The following is a 19347-nucleotide window of genomic DNA, read 5'->3' as shown; positions in this document are numbered from 1 at the left end:
AAATTTTCAATCTGCTGAAATACTTTTAGAGGAAGATTTAAAACATCTACTGATCACCCTCTCTCTCTCTCCATTGGACTGCACGCAAGCTAGAATAAATTATTGAACCACCCTAAGACAGGGGTGCCTGGGTCTTCCTGGGGGTCTTAACATCCTAAGAATCCCCCGACATCAAGTCATCGAGTGTCATATTCTAAATTATCGGCGGCACCTATGATTCCCATGAATTATTAGATATGTTCTTTATAATTTAATTTATTACATATGTACGAAGCATCAACTGCTTGAAAATAGTAAAATAACAAAAAATTCATGTTTCGGTGCATTTGCTATACCTGGTGGACGAAATATAGACAAGTTTCAGTCAAGTCTGTAGTAAATTACCCAGCTAATGCTCACATGGAGAGAAAAAATTGTCAGCGTCTTTCGTATGAGGTTTGTGTTTGTAATGGCAATGCCGACGAACAAGATTGTATTTATTTGCCATAGGTTACTCATTCAATGTCTAGAAAGCAGTAAAACAGTTGAACACAATTCAAACGACGAAGAGGAAGGATGGGAAAATAGAAAACCGCTTCCACACTCCATTAACACAAAAGGAGAAGTTTGATGAGCTAAGAGATTTTCCGGTGACTTGTATTTTTAAAAAGTTTATTTATATGTAAAATAAATTATGGTGAAATATGGTTGCTTGTGTTGTTTTAAAGATGGAGAAGTTTGATAATCTTTTTGCCATACATGTTGCTGGAACAAAAGGAAAAGTAATTAATCAAATTTTGCTTGTATATATCTGCTTGTGAATAAATGACATGAGTCACTGACTTTTTTCTCTATAGGGATCTGTTTGTGCTTTTTGTGAGAGCATTTTGAGGCACAGTGGGTGTAAAACTGGATTTTATAGGCAGGTGAAATTTTGTGTTCATATCAATGTAAATGTTTACGGATGTCTTGATTCATGGACCTTCACTACATTTTAGTTCACCTCATTTGTTTGAAGTGAGGAAAGAATTCGAATTAATGGAAGACCGCTTTCTCAAGAAACTTTTACTCATTATTTTTGGGAATGTTGGACAAAATTTACAGTATATGCATATGAAGATTTTCATGTATTTAAAGAATCATTTCATTATTCTTTCTTTCTTTTCTTTAGGTTGAGAAAAAATATTATACTCGATTCCTTACATTTATGGCATTTCATGTTTTTCTACAAGAGAAAGTAAATTTTTTGATTTTGGGATGTGATTACTTTCTTTCATAATAACCAGACACAATCCTATATTAGGTTGATGTTGCTGTTATTGAGGTTGGTTGTGGTGGAGAGTACGATACAACGAATCTTCTCAGGTGGATGTTCTGATGCATTAACTTACTGCTATTAATTTTGTATCAAAACTAATTTTTACATAAAAAATGAACTTGTTTCTTTTTGTCATTAGAAAACCAGTGGTTTGTGGCATAACACTGTTAGATAATGATCACATAGATACTCTTGGTGGCACAATGGAGAGTATTGCATGGCATAAAGCGGGAATATTCAAGGTATAAATACTTTGATGTATGATACATTTCATTTTGAATTTTATATTGGTCCAACTGGTAAGTATTATGAATTTCAAGAACCAAAGTGTTAGAAGCTGGCTTTGCTTAATCAATACCCTATAGGTATTACATCACACAAATGTCAAAATATGCCTGTTTTCAGTCAGGTGTTCCTGCATTCACAGTGCCTCAAGATTTATCCTGTATAAAAGTTCTTGAAGACAGAGCTGAAAACAAAGGGATCAATTTAAAAGTTGTTTCAGATTTACCAAGAAATTCTGATGGCTTATATCCTAGTATGTTACAATAAAAATTGTTCACAGTAGAGTAGCTGGAAACAATTTTCACTGTTTTTGCCTAGATTTAGGTATTGAAGGAAAACATCAATACCAGAATGCATCCCTGGCAACACATCTTTGTCAAGCTTGGATTGAACGAAAATGTAGAATGATAATTATATTGTTTGTTGATAATCTCTCTCACGATTTTCTCATTATGTAGCATTTTTGCAGCTGTTTTAGCTCAAAATCAAGAGAAGAACGTATCTCAGTCATCAATATTCAGTTCCCTACTATCTGTAGCAAAAAATTTTCCAATGCCACCCTCATTTCAAAAGGTAAAGATTCTTAAAAAAACACTTCACATAGTTTTTTAAGTTGTGTTAAAATGTATCTACGACAGGTCTCGAGAAGGCTTTTTGGCCTGGTAGAACCCAATGTGTCAAAAAAGATCACTGTATATTTTATCTTGATGGTGCACATACAAGGAAAAGTGTTGAGGTTAGGGTATGCACTTGATTTGCTCTTAGCTATATAGTGTATAGTAGTGATGTTATATTGATAATTTGTCTTCTTTTCCTCTAGGCATGTGTAGAATGGTTTTGTGAGAAATCAGCAGTGGATCAATTAGAAATGAGGTTGGAATCAGTATATTGAGTTATTTTATATTCATGTATTAAACTTTTGAATCTTAAAATGTTTCATCTAGTAATAGTTCCACTAGCAAGGTTTTACTGTTCAATTTTAAAGGAAATAGAAATGGAAGGTCTTTACTTGAGCCATTAATTGTAAGTGAAAATAGTTGAGCTTCATTATTTCCATCCAAAAATGGCTGAACAATATTTTATTTTACTTTGGTTTTGTTTTAAAGAAATGTAACTTTGACTTCGCTGTCTTTTGTCCTAATATTCTCAGCAATGAGCATCAATATTCATCTGTTGGTAAGTTATTGTGAAATTTGTTCTTTTGTTGTTTTTGTTGTGTAAAATGCTCGAGGTTTCTTCAAACTTCTCAGACACGTTAAGATTATCTCAAAATTATGAAGAAGATAAAAAACAATGTTACAGAAATGAAGAGATATGGAGACTACTCCATCCCAGTTATTGTCCACCATCAAAGGTTTTTCCTTGTGTCTCAGATGCTATAGTTTGGTTACTTAACTATCCATCTTCACTGCTTGGCAAACACCATGCATCTTGTAATGAAAGCATTTCTCTACACAAACACAAGCAAGTATTTGTAACTGGAAGTTTGTATTTAGTGGGTATGGTATTAAAATCATTGGAATGCGACCATGTATAATATTTTATAACTGTTGAAATTCTCAAAGTAATGGGAATATTTAATGAATGGGATAGGTAAAATTTACAAAAACTAATCATTATAAACATATATGTTTCCCCGGTTTTGATATTTTGCATAGTGCGTAAAAATGTGTTGAAAAAAAGGCAATATACCCCTTATTTGTCTTTGTGTACTACATATTTAGTCAGTGTGCACTCTGCTGTGAACAAAATTGTTACTATAACAGATATGCTACTTTTGCAAATTTTCAATTATGAATAAATATATCGAACATTTTTCTGTAAGCTGTCGTGTCGTCGATTTCAGCCATGACTTCTGCATTTCCCTACAGCGGACCCACGTGTTTATAAATTATAATGGTATTTTACATAAACGTCTTTTGTACTCATGACTTATGTTGACAAAGCTTATCAGAGCCTGTACACAAGTCAGGCGATTTACCAACAAAATAATTATGAACAGGACGTACGAGGTAACTTCGCTTGATCTTTTTACCTAATACAAATATCTGCAAATATTCTTTACGATATTCGTTTTTGAAATGTTTGATTTTTTTGCGAATGCAGTAAGCACGTTATGTTGTTGTTGATAACCACGTGTGATTAAGAGATTTATGAATAATTGTTGCACAGTTTCCAAGTACATTTTGGGAAAAATATGATTTTTAGCTTTGCAATTAACTGTGTTATTTCTCACAATAATGTGCAATCTCGGCTCGATGTGGAATATTCTATTATCTCTTTAGAGTGCAATAAAAGCTCTGAACACACTCCAGTCAAATTCATCTGTTTTGAAAGAAGTCAGTCGAAGCAACCAGATACATCAAAATGATAGATTTGAAAAAGCCAAAGAGTTCTGTGTAAGAGCAAAAGTTCCCATTGATGAACTTGATATGTTAAAAGCTATTCATGTCAGTGGCACCAAAGGAAAGGTAATGACAGCTATTAAAATGGGAATCGCCAAATGAGATTTACTACCTGAGATTCAACTTTCCAACAAGGTCATCTTTTGCACACAAACATATGTAGCTTCATTTAGGGGTCTGTGTGTGCATTTTGTGACAGGATTCTGCGTGAACATGGATTGAAAACTGGCTTCTATAGGTACTGTATTGCATAACACATTGTAACTTTAAAATTGACACCTGCAGCCTTGTTGAATGACTCTTGGTGGTTTAGTTCACCACATTTGGTCGAAGTAAGAGAGAGAATTCGAATTGACGGGAAGCTGATTTCTAAAGAGAAGTTTGCTCATTATTTCTGGACAAGCTGGGATAATCTACAACAGGTCAGCCTTTACTTCACTTCTTTTACTCCAAATACTTTTAATGTAAGACCAGTGGAGTTGAGTTGAGTTGCTAGACCTCAAGCTTGAGAAGCCCAGTGTTAGGAAGATGTATAGAAACATGCTTACCTGATCTGAGATGTTAGATAGCTCTCACTGCTGATTTCTACATGGATTTCATATTTTCACAAGGACAGTCTTTCAGGCAATTGGAGCACCAAGCCCCTTCCTTGTCAACAGAACTGTGTAACACAATTCTCTTATTTTTGTTCTAGGCTTGTGCCAATGACATGCCATCTTATTTTGTATTTCTTACTATCATGTCTTTTTATATTTTTTTACATGAAAAGGTTTGTGTTATCGTCATAGCTTTTCAATTTTACTTCTGCTTTTTTCTCACAATTTTTTCATTCAAGATTGATGTTGCCATTATTGAAGTTGGTATTGGAGGAGCTTATGATACCACAAATATCCTGAGGTGGTTTTGAGATGACATCTACCAACTTTTTTTGATTGGTGTGTAATTTTGTGTGTAATAATACATTAGGAGGCCATGGGTTTGTGGGGTAACATTGCTTGGTCGCGATCATCTTACTGTCCTTGGAGGAACTACAGAGAGCATTGCATGGAATAAAGCTGGCATTTTCAAAGTTAGTAATCATGTTGAGTTTTTATGTTATAACATGTCTGAAAGATAAACAGAAAACTTTACTTCAAACTCTTCAGTGCAGTGTCCCAGCATTTACAGTACCCCAAGATGAGATTTCCATGAAAGTTTTGTCTCAAAGAGCAAAGGAATTAAAGGTTACTTTCTTGGCATTTTATTAGTTTACGCTATGAAAGAGTAAGTGTTAATTAATGACGATCTATTCCAACTAGGCTCCATTGAAAGTTGTTCCCAAGATGTGCGATTATCCTGGAGAAATGATAACAAGTGTGTATTGATGTATAAACTGCAATGCAGAGTACCTTTCAATGAACTTTTAATATTATGTAGAGTTGGGAATCGAAGGTCAACATCAGTTTCAAAATGCTTCACTTGCTGCACAATTATGTCACACTTGGTTGCAGCGTAATTGGGAAGGTTTGTTCAACATGACATGTTCAACACATCGTGTAAAAAATCGCATATTGTTGATTATTTATTAGAATTTGTCTTTTACAGAAAACAACTGTGAAAACAGGAGTAATGAAATATTTAGTGATACCCCTACAGCCAGTGGCGTCATAACAGTTGCAGAAACGTTTCCTATTTCTGGAACCTTTAGAAATGGTATCAACCACATCTTACAATTCTTCTAGAGTTGTTCTTATATACTAAATTAACCAAGCTAAAAAGTTTTTTGACCCACATTTTAGCGTTAGAAAAAACGTATTGGCCAGGTAGATCGCATTGTATATCCCGCGAGAACTACTCATTGTATTTGGATGGAGCGCACACACCAAAAAGTATCCTTGTAAGTGAATCTTTAGGAGGAATGGAGTTAGGTCGTCTTCAACTATATCTATTAACGGACATTTTTTTAACATCTGGTGAATTTTTATTTCGTAATAAAGGCTAGTGCAGTATGGTTTCGTAAGAGAGCAGATGAAGAAAAATATTTACTGAGGTAGCTATTATACTTAATCAATTATAGTTTGTGAATAGCCAAGTGCACAAACTTTGCCTTTCTTTTTCTTAACATTAGTTGTATTGACGGTAGTGAATTTTTAAATCTTTCGTTATTCGATAGTGTATTTTTGGCTGTATAGTCACTTTAAGTCTTTTATACAGCCCACGAAAAGTTTTTCGAGTTTTGATTTTCAATTGTACCGGCGATAACTCTATATTTGTAATGTCAATTTAGTCTTGCATTTTACCTTGTTCTGTACCAACTGATCTTCAAGAAAAGTTCTTAATTTGAATCTTATATCTTGTTACCATTGTTCTTCATTCATTGTTTCCATTGTTCTTCATTTATTGTTTCCATTGTTTTCATTCATTGTTTCCATTGTTTTTCATTCATTGTTTCCATTGTTCTTCATTTATTGTTTCCATTGTTTTTCATTCATTGTTTCCATTGTTTTTCATTCATTGTTTCCATTGTTTTCCATTCATTATTTCCATTGTTTTTCATTCATTGTTTCCATTGTTTTTCATTCATTGTTTCCATTGTTTTTCATTCATTGTTTCCATTGTTTTTCATTCATTGTTTCCATTGTTTTCTATTCATTATTTCCATTGTTTTCCATTCATTGCTTCCATTGTTTTTCATTCATAGAATAGCGTGTGACCGCATTAACATTGAGTTCACTCGAACGACACTCATTTCTAAACCACAAATTTTTACTCGACGCCTATTTTTTATACATTTCGATTTCATCGTGACGTTCTACAGCAAAGATATTGTCATAATACCTACATCTATAACTATCTATTCGCTCTATCTTAGATCTGTCAGATTTCACACACAGTTTGAGTTCCACGCTCAAGCGCTGTCATGAAAACCACGAAATCTGGAAACGACTTACAGGTGAGAAAGATTCGGTGTTATTGTCACTAAATGATTTGGATAAGAGATTTCGGACTATGGCAGTGCCAACTTCGTCTGTGGTTACCTCTGTGTCTGAAGCGTTAAATTTTGTTCTTGGGGAACGCGAGCTATCACTGCGCATCAATGCGGACAGTTCGCGTATTTCACCGCGTGCTGATCACGTGCAAGTCGTTATAACTGGCAGTCTACATTTAGTTGGTGCAGCTATGAAAGTACTGGGACCAAACCTTGTAAAAATTCAGTGATTTCAGCAGTAAATGGCAGCGTAGCCATCTTGGTCTTTTAATTCACTATGTATATATATTTTCTGCTCCTCAAAGGAAAATCATAAATTTAAAGAAATTATTGGAGAATTTTCTTTTTAAATATGCTTTGCCAAACTAAAAGACCAACCTGGCTTCGACTTTTTTTCTCATTAGTATAAATTATACTTGGACATATATATGGGGTTACACAGTGCCTAAAACTATGAAAGTTCACAGTACAAAGGAAAGAATATCTATGACAACGTTGATGTATTAAATTATATATAAAAATTTATTCATGGGATTTCTGAGCTTCTTCTTCCAGTTCACAAATGATATTTTCCCATTGTTTAAATTGATTTGATAAGTCAACGATCTATGAGAACATGTCAAGGTAATGCATTTGGAACTTTTAATGTTTAAATTTCCATTCAAAGTTCAATATTAACATTCAAAAGGATACAATTTTGTTGTATGTTGTCGTTAAGTTGCATATTTCCTCATCCAAAGTGTTGAGATCTTCCTGTAAAAGGTCATCAATTATTTTTGATAAACACATACAGCATGACTGTGCGTCAGTCTTTCTTCATATACAAACCAATTGCTGCAAATTCACTTGAATTAATGGTTGAAGTTTCTCTGACCATTCTGGAATGTCTGAAGCATGAAAGTAAGCAAAAGAAAGATTAACAACATGGTGTTTTGCTTTGAAACAGTTGAATGAAAGTTAAGCACCTTTAAATGTTGCCTCGCTTGGTACATTCTTTAGTTTATCAAGAATCTCCAATTGTTTGGCTGCATCAAGTAAATTCTTCTCATCTGATAACAATAAATGAAATATATTAATTGGTCCAAATGAAATTCTTAGTAATCTCCTCTTACCTGCCAAAATAATATCAGTTTTGGCATCATCTGTTAACTTTAGTTTCTCAAGAAATTCAGGGGTCAAATACTCTTGCAGCTCATTAACTAAATGGAAATACAATTACAGTTTGACTGTGAGTAATCAAACATATTTAAATTTAGATTGGAAAGCTCGACACTTACGTCTTTTCCACAATAAACCAAGCTTTGAATATCGCGTGGCTATTTTGTTTAAATCTTGCTGGACTTTAGTCAACATATCTATACACTGTAATCATTCGTACATCGAAATTAAAAGTTTGTGGTGAAATTAAATATGCAATTACAATCGATACGTACGGAATTATTATTTTTATTAGGATGAGAAGAAATAATCCGTCTTTCAAGGACAGCAATTCTGTCTTCTAGTGAAACAAGGCTTTCCGTGTCGGCCATTTTAAAGCTTTCTTTCTTTTACGACAAAAAAGTAGTCCGCTGATCAGTGTTGTTAAGGGCTCTTTTTTAGAATTTAGCTTCGGCACAGGCTTCGGCCAACAGAGTTTTTCGATGTTTCTGACAATGTAATCATGTTAGTCCTTTTTTGTCATATTGTTGTTTGTCAAACAAGTCATAAAATGTGGTGAATAAGGTAAGCTTCTCTTACTTGTGTTTTTTCGTTGTGTTATACATACATCGAAGTGCATTTCGTTATACTTCGTAGGTTTTGGAGCAATGAAAATCATGGAATAGAATAAATAAAAAGACGTTTTTCTTAACGACGTAATATTTGGTAAGTTGTTGGATTACTATTACTATAGCCCGATACTGAACGAACTTATTTAAACTAGCTGAGTTAAAACCAAAGCAAATTACAACAAACACTTCGAGTAAACAGTATTTTATTTTTATTATTTCCCTGCTCATTTGTGTACAGGGTTTGAATTTGTGTTAAAGTACTTGATTTTTTTAAATTTAATATACAACGATTACAGCAATTGTCTCCTACGGTTTAAATGTATATTTTACAATATTTTTACTGACTTTGGTCCCAGCTATTGTGACTTGCACTAGTTGCGCAGTTATCAGCCAAAACATTTTGATGACACTGGGCAAAATGCCTGAGTTGATCTTCCAAATTACTGGTTTTCAGTTTTGATGGAGAGTGAGACCAATCTGAAATAAGCTGTGTTGCATTGTTGCTAGAAGATAGGATTTGTGCAACGTTAAATAAGAGTTCCTGGTCTATGTTCTGGATTGCTTTTTGTGTATCCTCTTGTTCATTAAGATAATCTGGCGGATTGTTTTTATTTTCTTGCAAATGATGCGTGGAAATCACACCATTACTGCCACCTTGTTTTTGTCTTTTTATTTCGCATTCCCTTTCTGTGTGATGATCCATTTTGTTCTGGCAATTTTGATCGCTCGACTCGCCTATTGACATTTTAAAACAGTTCTTTGTTAGTTCACTCGTAAATTATTTTAAGCAACTAAGATCTTAGAACTGTCATTTTTTCCTACCATTTTTTCTCTTTTCCGTTTTGCGAGTGCAATCCATTGAGGTTGTACTAATGACCTCGTGAACTATTTTTTGTACTTTTTCATCTTGATCTAACTGTCTTCTATCTTTTGCTCTTCTGTTTTGAAACCAGATTTGAATTCTTTCCTCCGGCAGACCGACTTCATCTGCAATAACCTTGCGACATTTGACATCAGGGTATTTTTGTTTCACAAAATAGTGCTCTAAAATCTCCAGCTGTTCGCCATTAAAAATCGTTCTACTACGACGGAATTTGGGACGTCCTGTAATCATATAACACGAAGAATATCAATGCTTAAAATTGTAATGAAAATTTACTTCCTTTCTTACTCATTCAAAGATAATTCAAACGTCTTATTTCTTACCATCGCTTCCGTACCCCTGAATGTTTCCGCTCGTTTCTGTCAAATGAGAATATGGATTTACGTACGGAAAGAACATTTGTTGAGTGAAGTACTGTGGTGGAAGTAAGGGTTGAAAATTGCTTGCATTTACAAAGTCACTTGACATCGTCTGTTTCATTAAATCCATTCTTTGCGAGCCATCTAAACTGCTGAAGTTATCGCTCATTTTCAGCGCTCGAAACTTTTTTTATGTATTCCCAATTAGTATTTTTTTCTATTGTGACGTTCTCACCACTTTTGTATGACGTAAGCAAACTAACGGTTGTGACGTCCCTCGCACGAGAACTGAGGACTACAATTCTCTCACGTTGTACAATTTTTTACCGCTCGTGGTGTTTAGAATAATTTATGTATTGAGCCAGTATACCAGCCATGGTTTAAAATAACTACTCAATGTTTCATGCTTCATCACTTTCTTTGTCAGTTTGCAGAATAGGGGGTTTTAGCGTTTCAGTTTGCGCATTGAACTGTACATCATAACGAATGATGGTATGCAGTTGATGGTTCTGTAGAATTGCATGGATGTATCATCCCAACCTGTAATTTGCAATCGTTTGTTGCAATACTATGATTAACGTCTATTTAAAGTCCGCCTACAAAATTTTTAATTTGCGCTCACTGTTTGGTGGATTGATTGGATTGAAGAAAAGAACAAATGGTTTGTTGAAGGATTGACAAGAGTTTTATGCTTGTGTTGAACACAGTTGTCGTTCACAAAAGTAAACAGTTAATCTGTTCTCAGCACGGCATGACTGGAAAGCGAATTGAGAAAAGAAAATAGTTGATTAATTATACACCAATTATGCTTAAGTCAAAAAATGCGTTTATTGTAATAGTTCGAAATGTTGTCTACATTTTTTCTCCACTTCGGTTGCATGCAAGCATATGAATGATTAATCAATGTAATTTATCAGACTTTCGTCGCGGTAGTCGTGACGGACTCTACATAGTTTCTACCGTAGTCACTGTCCCATTTTGTTTGGTAATAACCAGAATACTTGAACCAAATGGTCAATTTTGACGTTCCAACGGGAAGGAAGATATTTGTTGTCATAATTTCAAGATCTGTTCGTAAAGAAAAAAGGTCAAATCATAAAAGCGACTATTTTATATCTTTAACAAATTTAACTATTTCTTTTTGTACCTTTTATCTTCTCTGGACCATCCAACATTTTTTGATGTACGGTATGCTCGTCATTAAACTTGTATTCAGCAAAAATATTCCAAGCTCTTTGACCGTATCTTTTATCGATGTAAGGTAGCCTGGCTTTATCGTAGACGATCTGCACCTCTTCACCAGCGATCAATTTACCCCTTACGTTCTCTGACCAATGAGCTTTAAGAAATACCCAGTATCCGCTGAATAAATTAATGAAATGTATCAAACACTATCGTCATTGTTATGGCGATGACTGTGCAATACTTATTGACCTACCTAACTGCATTGCTCTTTATCTTTGGTGGCTCTGTCGTCTCCTCTGGTGCATTTGTCTCTGTTGTTGGTGCTTCTGTCTCTGTCGTCGGTTGCTCGGTCGTCTCCTCTGGTGCATTTGTCTCAGATGTTGGTGCTTCTGTTTCTACGCTTGGTGCTTCTGTCTCTGTCGTCGGTTTTCGGTCGTCTCCTCTGGTGCATTTGTCTCAGATGTTGGTGCTTCTGTTTCTACGCTTGGTGCTTCTGTCTCTGTCATCGGTTGCTCGGTCGTCTCCTCTGGTGCATTTGTCTCAGATGTTGGTGCTTCTGTCGTGATGGTTGATGCTTCATCTTGGTTGAACAAATCCTTCCAGATTTCATCATCAAAATACTTAGTTGGCTCGAGTGGTAAAAATTCACTTTCATCATTTTCCAAGTCTCTCATATTGTGCCACGGATACGACCGTTTCCCCCCTGCATGATAAAATAATTCATTGGCTTATGGAATCATGTTGTTTGTAGGCAGACAAACTGTAAAGAATGTCACGATCAGATGGATTTAAACAGTGAATAGAAATTTTCTTGGAGAATGTCGATACCATGTCTAGCCATATCAATTTCAAACGTTTTTATTAAGTAGTGGTAATCTTGGCAGGTAGATAATGTACAACTACCAACAAAATGCAATTCTCAAAGGAACGCATTCAACTAGGGTGTATGCAATTCACACCTCTTGTTGGATCGCGCTTCGTTGCCACATTGAAACTTGGAGTCCGTAATACTTGGTTTTTAGAAACAGTTTAAACAAAAGAAACAAGCAGCACTTACTTAGAGGGTGGGCCTCGCAGCCACTCAAACAAACCAACAACAAAATGGTTAAAAATTTCATTTTCAATATCTTGATCTTGAGCTTTGTCTTCGTTTCTGCAACAGTAAACCAAAATGGGGGAAAAGGAAATGGTTTGTCCTATTTTACGCGACAACTGTTTGAAAATTTGCAATTCTTATGCTCTAACTAGCCAATGAAAACATCTCTCGGACGAATGAATGTCGTGCTACCATTCACAGGTGGCAAGAGGGCGCGACCTGGCGTCTCGCTTGACAAGCTGACCATTAAACCATTAAATTAAGCACATCTTATTATGAAGATATATGTTTTTTTCTATGTTGATCATTGGTAGTTCACCGTGGATTAATAGAATCACAAGAGTTGATGTTTAAAAATGCATGTTGCTCCCAGTTGCTCTTAAGCACAACTATTTTTAGCATAATATAGTGTAGAAATTAAACATGATTTAAGGTATGCAAATGTGGTAACGACTGACCACAAATGATCAAACGCTTCAATGACTCGTGCATGCTAACATAAATGTTGAAAAATAGTCCATCACAGTTTAGAAGATATGCCTCATCGGTACTTTCTACCTCGTGAAGTGATGGCTGCTCGTGGTATAGACGGATAATTTTTTTTAACTAATTAGTAAATGCAATGAATTAAAACCCATAGCCTATTGTGCGATGATCATTATGGCCAAGTGTGCGATGATCTTTAAGCATCCCCACTTGACAGTGCATGCAGTCATGGATGAGTAAGATTGGGGAAACTACGATGGACATATTATTACATATTGTTATAGATATGATGGAAATATTACTTTTTGTCGTTGACATTGTATGTCTACTATCTTATGCAGGGGCTCTGGAAGCACTGGGTGTCCGAACACCTCTTTTCACCAGTTTGCTATGTTTGTGAAGTCAGACATAAACTGTGTGCAATGTCATTGCTAGTGTGAGAGCTTTATGCAAATTTAGAGAAACTTTGCAAGTTGTTGTTGGTGTGCTCTCCCACATCAAGTGAAGCTGAACGGAACTATACTTAGCTTTGTGTCATAAAAACGTGCCTTAAGAAGTACCATGACTCTGCCCCAAAGTTAATACCTTTGCTGTTTGCCTTTGCCTTGCTCACAAAGATATGCTTTATGCATTAGATATTGATGCAATTTGCCAGGCATCTGTAATGAACAGAGCGATAGAAGCATTTTGAAAAATATTTTTGATCATTTATAGAAGTTAAATAAAAGTTATGTGAGTTAATCCACGATATTTCTATCCGTTCATTGTACTATTTAAGATGGATTTCGCGTATAGTATAAAAAAGACAAGGTTATTTTAACTAATATTGGTGAAAAATTGGCCTAGACTGCAGTTTAGCGGACACCCGATGCACTTATATGCGCGGGCTCGTTTTTGGTTAGAATTATAGGTTTAATAGGGTTTGGATCAGCGTCCAAAGTGTCCGTTAAACTGCAGTAGTTCTTCTAAAGCTTCCAGTGACCTGCCACTATGCTTTATGTCGACTCATGATGCATTCTGGGCTGCAATGCAACATTGAACCCTTTTTGTTCGCGTCCTAAGTCCTAATCAATTGTCTGGTGGATCGACTCCACATCTTTGATCCCTAATCTTAATCGTTAATTAATGTCAATAATAATTGGATCATTTGACACGTCAAATGGATTTAGTGCGCATGCGCTTATAAACGCCAAAGATGGCTTCTTCTCTGAATGACTTGAATCAAATAAAGGTATTTGTAGTAACGTTGTAGTTTTGATTGTATCCATTGAAAACTGCTTTTAAGTCAGTACCTATTATTGTAGGATCAGATCAATAAAGCCCTAGGTGATGCTTCAATTGTCGTAAAAATATCCTCTGGGCTTGTGTGTTTATTTTATGTTCTTGGCTATATTCCACACGTCTACAACTTCTTAGCTATTACTCCTGGCTCGTAAGTTCACCGGTTTAAGCGTTTTTTGCATTAACAAATGAAATTTTGCTGAGATACAGTATCTTTACAGAATGTGTGTTAAAATTACGGTTCGATAACAAAAAAAGTTTTTCTCTCCAAACTTAGACTCATACCTCCAAAATTCAAAATATGGACTCTCTTGACTGGAGGATTTATTGAATTTAGAATATGGAACGTAAGTTTTCGTTGAAATATCGTTAAAGTGAGGTACTTTGATAAATATGTAACATAGATGACAATGTTACTCTACATTTATTTTTTAGGTTATTGCTGATGTTATAGTGCTTGTTTCATGTGGACAAATTCTTGAGCCTCTTTGGGGAGCTCTTGAGTTCTTGGTTTGTATCTCACTATCATTTCATCATATTGTTCTTGTGCTACATATGCAGACCTTGTACTTTAACTGGAGTATTTTTATACAGAAATATGTGGCGATCTTAAACGTGGGCACATCCTTGATTGGTTCTGGTCTGTGCTTATTATATTGCCTGATAACAAATAATATTGATGTTTGGTAAGAATTTTCATTGCATTTTAAAATAATTTGTCTGTTGTAAGAAAGATTTCAATTGTGCATATGTCAATCTGTTATAGGTTTCTAACATTCAGTGGAATGAATGGTATTCTTGCTGGTATTACCGTAGCTTTGAAACAATCTGTACCAGAGACAGAAATCAAGCTTTTTGTAATAAGTATCAAACTCAAAGTAATTACACTTGATTGTCAACTTTTCATCAGCAATATGAAATACTTAAACAATTTTTTTGTTTTAAATGTTTCACCTAATGTGAATTTTTTTGTTGATTTAGTACCTACCATCTCTCATGGTATTGTGTAGCATACCATTGTGTATCATTAACCTGTTACCCCTCATCAATGTTATTCTTACCATCACTGGTGTGATGCTTGGCTGGATCTATTTACGTTTTTATCAACAAAAAGGGAAAGCTGGTAAAGGAGATATGAGAGATGGCTTTGCATTCGCTACATTCTTTCCTGAGCCATTCCAGTATGTCCAATGTTTGTAAAGCAAATTCTTACCAATCTTTTTAATCTATTGTTTCATTTTAACAGATCACCAATATCAACCATTGCCAATTTAATATTTAACTGGCTTGTCAAATTTAACATTTGTTCAAAACCAATTCGAACATATGATGTTGGGGCCCCATCAGCAATAACCATTAGTCTTCCAGGAATGGATCCTGCTGATGCTGAAAGAAGAAGGTATGTTTATTTTCATGCACTATCAAAATGAATAAAATTTTAATGAAGTTTTATGATATTTAGACAGAAGGCATTGAAAGCTTTGAATGAACGAATGAGTAAATTAGAGCAACCATCAAGCTGGCCTAGTCTTGTTGAACCTACCGAAGATATACAAAATGGAGATATTGAAGTGATAGAAGAGTCCGATATAGTTGTGGTTGAGCATAAGGATCATGATGAAAAATCATCTGATGATAATGCAACTGCCGAGATAACATAAAGTATTTACTGGATTTGAAATGAAAATTCGATATTGCATTATCATTTTTATTTAATGGGAAAGCATCGCAGAGTTTTACTAAAATGTTGAGACATTTCTGATCAAATGCAATGAAATTGCATGTATTTGCTATGCATGTTAGATTTTGTGAGGATATTTACTTGCTCATCAATGCCTCTCACAGCATTAATTATTAATATATATGGCATTTGTCAATACCTGAAACCATCTGATGAACTAAGAACTGTAAATACAGTAATGGTTATGTTCTTTTGGACATAGCCAACAAAATAACAAGAGGTAAAATAATCTATGCGATGTGTGAATGTTTATGTATTTTATTTCTAAGTTTCGTCATTGTTCTTGTCTTCTTTATCATTATTATCTTCTTGAATAGCTTCAGTTTTTTGTTTCTTTGTGTCTGGTGTGACCAAGTCTTCACTTGATGTTTCTGTTTTTCTTTTCTTTGCCGCTGCTTCTTTCTTTTCTTTTTGATCTTTCTTAAATGCTAAAAACCGAAATTTTGAAATCGAAGTTTCATATCTTCAATACATATACATTAAGTTTATATTTGTAAAAATAATGATTCTTACCTTCCAAGCTTTCTTTTAGAGGTTCAATGAACTGAGAAAACTCCATTTCATCCAAAGCTTCAATAACATCGTGACCAGTTAAAGTTTTTCTGTTGCTTTCTTTTGCATGATTATTCGCACTGTATTGAAACACATTAAACATGCATAAAAGCAACCTTTGTCCTTTATAAAATATTTGCTTCGGCTAGACTGCAGTTTAGCAGACACTGCAACAGCTTATATGTGGAGAACGGGCTTGTTTTTGGTTAGGGTTTGGGTCAGCATCTAAGGTGTCTGCTAAACTGCAATAGTCCCATTTGCTTCTTACCAAGATGTACAGTACAGTACAAATACACTTGCTGCTTTGCTGATGGCAGTTCTTGCTTCTTTTGATATGTTGACTCCATCGCCTAGCTAAAATAGATAGTTTTCAGTTTCATCACATGAGTGTAAATAAAAGAAATTTCAACTCTTAAAGATGTAGTATACATACGGCTTCTTTCACTAAACGTGATATTACTGCATTTGGAAGGTTAAGATCCTCTGCTTTTTCAGCCATAACATAAAGAGAGAGCAGAGCACAAGCAAAGTCTCTTTTACACAACTTTTTTCGTGATTATATGAAACGAGGCAGGATATTTATGTTAGTTTTTTTCAATAACTTTAGTATTATATATTTTGTAGTTGTACTTGTATAAGTTGTGTTTCAATGTTTCAAGAAATGGTTTCAAGTTGTTTGTTTCTCCGCCATGTTGGTTAACAAGTTAAGCAGTTAACCTTCCCGCCCAATCCCGCCAGATGCTTCCATTGCAATGAATGTTTTATTTTTATTTATTTGAAATATCACGCACAAATGTATATTTTGCCTAAAAAATTCTTTTTTTAATACTCTTTATGCCATAAAAATCTTTAATATTTATACCTACATACCTGTCCCTCTCAAATCATGCTTTCCATTCAACAAAAAAATATTTACGATGAAAAAAGTTTTAAAAGTGGAAGTTGGAAAGGGGGAGTCTTATTTTGGTGAATTATGAATTTCTAATGAGTTAATAAAATAAACGATAGTACAAATCGCGAAGATTCTGGCTGCAATAGATATTTCTTTTCATATTTAGCTCATCTTACAGTTTGATCAAGTTAGTTGGGATTATAGTAGTTTTATTTATTTATTTGTCAAACTATGGCTATCTAAAAAACGGTTATTGTATATATGTGAGCAGAGTTATTAAACTTCTAACAACTGAACTACAGCATTAGATAATTATTTTTTTCGCTGAAATAACTAGGAATGAGCAGTTCAGAAGAGGTTTCGTGGATTTCTTGGTTCTGTGGTTTACGCGGAAACGAATTCTTTTGCGAGGTATGAAGTTTATTGGCAGAGGTTGCGAACATCAACGCATCTTGACTTCTAGAGTTGAATTTCAAATAACATACTTTGTAAAATGCCGAAAGGAGACTGTAAGTTAATCTTGTTGTGGGCTGTGGACTGTTGCTATTTCAAAAACGCTGTTAGCAAATTTGTACATAACGTATTTCATATAATTGTCTTCTAATTTCGCATGAAATTAATCTTTAGGTGGATGAAGATTATATTCAGGACAAGTTTAATTTGACAGGATTAAATGAGCAAGTTCCACACTATCGACAAGCACTGGATATGATTCTTGATATGGAACCAGGTGATGCTTTTGTTGACTAATCATAAATGAATATATATACATATAGGCACTGGGCAAACTTATATTGAAGTTGAAGTAATTATAGAAGAACCTGCAACATGTAATTACCTTCTAGCCTTATTGTTGTTGAGAGTCTTTGTGCCATTGTATTCTATAATTGTGTCCAGAAGTTTATGATTTCTTCGTTTTTTGCTCTAGATGATGAACTAGAGGACAATCCAAATCAAAGTGATTTAATCGAACAAGCTGCGGAAATGTTGTATGGCTTAATTCATGCTCGATATGTGTTAACAAACAGAGGGCTAGCACAGATGGTATTTGTATTTTTAAAATATTCATGCTTTGTGCTTTGATTTCAATTTATCTATATTTTTTCAGCTTGAAAAATATCAAAATGGTGATTTTGGATATTGCTACAGAGTATATTGTGAAAATCAACCTGTTTTGCCCATTGGTAAATTCTTGGGTTCATAATGATTTCTTAGTTTGTTGTTGTAATTGGATATTGTTATTCATTTAGGTTTATCAGATGTCCCTGGCGAAGCTATGGTAAAACTTTATTGTCCGAAATGTATGGATGTCTACACACCAAAGTCATCACGCCATCACCATACTGATGGTGCATATTTTGGTACGGGTTTTCCACACATGTTGTTTATGGTCCACCCTGAATATCGACCAAAACGAGTCCCAACCAATTTGTTCCAAGGTTGGTGTGGATAACATTTATTTTCCAAGTGTCTGCAAGGTTTTATTGATATTTCTTTATCATGTATGTGCAGGTTATTTGGTTTCAAAATTCACCCAATGGCATACCAAATTCAGCTACAAGCTGCAGCTCAGAGGGGTCGCTCTGCATCAAGTCGTCCAAGAACAGGAAAAGGTTAAAAACATCAACAATTAAATCATTAGAATTAGCTTTTTAATTGTTTTGTTTTCATTTTAGTTGTAACCTAAAATATATGAATGACAATCTTCATATTTTATATTTTTTAGGACGTTGATGTATCAAAAGCATTTCCATATTGTTTTTCCATTATGTTTTATTAAACACAAATTGATGGCATTTCACAACAGAGTTCTTTCATTTGCAATCTGATCTGACATACATATAATGTTGGTTAGAATGGCAGTGAATAATTTATTGATGTTTTGATTATCTATAGTCAATTATGGTTTTCTGTTGCAATTGTGTAATATATGAAAATAGTTCTGTCTTTTTTAGTGTTTGGTTTTAAGTTTGCTGTCAGATTATTGTTCTACTAAAACCAGATTTTAATGAGACATGTATCAATATCAGTTGTCATAATCATTCAATTATTGCATTCTGTATGAAACGGTAACATTTCATTTGTGTTGGATTCGTTTTATTAAAAGAAAATTTTTTCAAAGTCCTAATATTTCCAAAACTATTCAAA

At 34.4% G+C, this 19347-nt stretch overlaps 7 protein-coding genes and 1 long non-coding RNA gene across 10 annotated transcripts; 5 read left to right on the top strand and 3 right to left on the bottom strand.

Annotated features, from left to right (window-relative positions):
* Positions 1-137: 137 nt before the first annotated feature.
* LOC124439227 (folylpolyglutamate synthase, mitochondrial-like) lies at positions 138-3406 on the top strand. The gene is given in 17 exon segments (XM_046989453.1): positions 138-435; positions 510-629; positions 708-761; positions 837-901; positions 978-997; positions 1000-1082; positions 1151-1216; positions 1283-1344; positions 1437-1539; positions 1703-1835; positions 1901-1981; positions 2052-2154; positions 2219-2318; positions 2403-2455; positions 2527-2605; positions 2689-2758; positions 2833-3406. Coding segments are annotated over 17 exon segments (1602 nt in total). The 5' UTR covers positions 138-312; the 3' UTR covers positions 3120-3406.
* Positions 3341-7480, top strand: LOC124439365 (folylpolyglutamate synthase, mitochondrial-like). Its single transcript, XM_046989589.1, has 16 exons — positions 3341-3594; positions 3868-4053; positions 4161-4225; positions 4301-4409; positions 4682-4756; positions 4823-4884; positions 4954-5056; positions 5133-5210; positions 5286-5340; positions 5404-5490; positions 5572-5679; positions 5766-5863; positions 5964-6016; positions 6181-6221; positions 6265-6301; positions 6837-7480. Exons 1-16 carry the CDS (start codon positions 3517-3519, stop codon positions 7183-7185), a joined length of 1584 nt encoding a protein of 527 aa, XP_046845545.1. The 5' UTR covers positions 3341-3516; the 3' UTR covers positions 7186-7480.
* Positions 7334-8492, bottom strand: LOC124439232 (dynactin subunit 3-like). The gene is made up of 7 exons (XM_046989460.1): positions 8389-8492; positions 8233-8317; positions 8068-8154; positions 7921-8004; positions 7784-7842; positions 7649-7708; positions 7334-7561 (listed from the first exon to the last, which is right to left on the bottom strand). Exons 1-7 carry the CDS (start codon positions 8482-8484, stop codon positions 7478-7480), a joined length of 555 nt encoding a protein of 184 aa, XP_046845416.1. The 5' UTR covers positions 8485-8492; the 3' UTR covers positions 7334-7477.
* LOC124439234 lies at positions 8387-9023 on the top strand. The gene is made up of 2 exons (XR_006946320.1): positions 8387-8677; positions 8750-9023. It is a non-coding gene; the product is annotated as an uncharacterized LOC124439234 (long non-coding RNA).
* Positions 8911-12378, bottom strand: LOC124439229 (homeotic protein ocelliless-like). 3 transcript variants are annotated; one of them, XM_046989455.1, is made up of 6 exons: positions 12209-12378; positions 11405-11854; positions 11114-11328; positions 9931-11034; positions 9547-9828; positions 8911-9459 (listed from the first exon to the last, which is right to left on the bottom strand). In XM_046989455.1, the coding sequence occupies exons 4-6, from the start codon at positions 10133-10135 to the stop codon at positions 9062-9064; spliced, it is 885 nt and encodes a 294-aa protein (XP_046845411.1). In that variant the 5' UTR covers positions 10136-11034; positions 11114-11328; positions 11405-11854; positions 12209-12378; the 3' UTR covers positions 8911-9061. The 3 variants fall into 3 exon arrangements, with proteins under 3 accessions (XP_046845411.1, XP_046845412.1, XP_046845413.1); XM_046989456.1 differs by lacking the exons at positions 8911-9459; positions 9547-9828 and having other exon boundaries at positions 10776-11034; positions 11405-11544; positions 11649-11854; positions 12209-12356; XM_046989457.1 differs by lacking the exons at positions 8911-9459; positions 9547-9828 and having other exon boundaries at positions 10776-11034; positions 11405-11566; positions 11713-11854; positions 12209-12334.
* A 1512-nt stretch (positions 12379-13890) lies between these two features.
* Positions 13891-15988, top strand: LOC124439228 (transmembrane protein 115-like). The gene is made up of 9 exons (XM_046989454.1): positions 13891-13964; positions 14038-14165; positions 14292-14361; positions 14450-14524; positions 14609-14700; positions 14781-14892; positions 14996-15195; positions 15261-15413; positions 15477-15988. Exons 1-9 carry the CDS (start codon positions 13929-13931, stop codon positions 15673-15675), a joined length of 1065 nt encoding a protein of 354 aa, XP_046845410.1. The 5' UTR covers positions 13891-13928; the 3' UTR covers positions 15676-15988.
* Positions 15770-17178, bottom strand: LOC124439233 (DNA polymerase epsilon subunit 3-like). Its single transcript, XM_046989461.1, has 4 exons — positions 16741-17178; positions 16576-16661; positions 16269-16387; positions 15770-16183 (listed from the first exon to the last, which is right to left on the bottom strand). Exons 1-4 carry the CDS (start codon positions 16804-16806, stop codon positions 16020-16022), a joined length of 435 nt encoding a protein of 144 aa, XP_046845417.1. The 5' UTR covers positions 16807-17178; the 3' UTR covers positions 15770-16019.
* A 96-nt stretch (positions 17179-17274) lies between these two features.
* LOC124439230 (casein kinase II subunit beta-like) lies at positions 17275-19327 on the top strand. The gene is given in 9 exon segments (XM_046989458.1): positions 17275-17386; positions 17537-17610; positions 17827-17929; positions 18128-18243; positions 18308-18383; positions 18450-18614; positions 18617-18638; positions 18712-18812; positions 18926-19327. Coding segments are annotated over 8 exon segments (663 nt in total). The 5' UTR covers positions 17275-17386; positions 17537-17538; the 3' UTR covers positions 18934-19327.
* The last annotated feature ends 20 nt before the right edge of the window (positions 19328-19347 follow it).

This window comes from Xenia sp. Carnegie-2017, unplaced genomic scaffold (assembly GCF_021976095.1).
Source record: "Xenia sp. Carnegie-2017 unplaced genomic scaffold, XeniaSp_v1 HiC_scaffold_19, whole genome shotgun sequence".
Lineage (NCBI taxonomy): Eukaryota > Metazoa > Cnidaria > Anthozoa > Malacalcyonacea > Xeniidae > Xenia > Xenia sp. Carnegie-2017.
This window is presented reverse-complemented; position numbering and strand designations above follow the sequence as displayed.

Excerpts from the sequence above, each read along its gene's own strand:
- LOC124439228 (XM_046989454.1), top strand. The coding sequence starts at position 13,929 with ATGGCTTCTTCTCTGAATGACTTGAATCAAATAAAG. Across the intron at positions 14,166-14,291 it reads TTAGCTATTACTCCTGGCTC|ACTCATACCTCCAAAATTCA; the intron begins GTAAGTTCACCG and ends CTCCAAACTTAG. Across the intron at positions 14,362-14,449 it reads TTGAATTTAGAATATGGAAC|GTTATTGCTGATGTTATAGT; the intron begins GTAAGTTTTCGT and ends TTTATTTTTTAG.
- LOC124439365 (XM_046989589.1), top strand. The coding sequence starts at position 3,517 with ATGTTGACAAAGCTTATCAGAGCCTGTACACAAGTCAGGCGATTTACC. Across the intron at positions 5,491-5,571 it reads GTTGCAGCGTAATTGGGAAG|AAAACAACTGTGAAAACAGG; the intron begins GTTTGTTCAACA and ends TGTCTTTTACAG. Across the intron at positions 5,864-5,963 it reads ACACACCAAAAAGTATCCTT|GCTAGTGCAGTATGGTTTCG; the intron begins GTAAGTGAATCT and ends TTCGTAATAAAG.
- LOC124439229 (XM_046989455.1), bottom strand. The coding sequence starts at position 10,135 with ATGAGCGATAACTTCAGCAGTTTAGATGGCTCGCAAAGAATGGATTTA. Across the intron at positions 9,829-9,930 it reads TCAGGGGTACGGAAGCGATG|GACGTCCCAAATTCCGTCGT; the intron begins GTAAGAAATAAG and ends ATATGATTACAG. Across the intron at positions 9,460-9,546 it reads AACGGAAAAGAGAAAAAATG|GCGAGTCGAGCGATCAAAAT; the intron begins GTAGGAAAAAAT and ends AAATGTCAATAG.
- LOC124439232 (XM_046989460.1), bottom strand. The coding sequence starts at position 8,484 with ATGGCCGACACGGAAAGCCTTGTTTCACTAGAAGACAGAATTGCTGTC. Across the intron at positions 7,843-7,920 it reads AAGCGAGGCAACATTTAAAG|ACATTCCAGAATGGTCAGAG; the intron begins GTGCTTAACTTT and ends TTCATGCTTCAG. Across the intron at positions 7,709-7,783 it reads AAGTGAATTTGCAGCAATTG|GAAGATCTCAACACTTTGGA; the intron begins GTTTGTATATGA and ends GACCTTTTACAG.
- LOC124439233 (XM_046989461.1), bottom strand. The coding sequence starts at position 16,806 with ATGGCTGAAAAAGCAGAGGATCTTAACCTTCCAAATGCAGTAATATCA. Across the intron at positions 16,662-16,740 it reads CACGTTTAGTGAAAGAAGCC|CTAGGCGATGGAGTCAACAT; the intron begins GTATGTATACTA and ends TATCTATTTTAG. Across the intron at positions 16,184-16,268 it reads TCTAAAAGAAAGCTTGGAAG|CATTTAAGAAAGATCAAAAA; the intron begins GTAAGAATCATT and ends TTCGGTTTTTAG.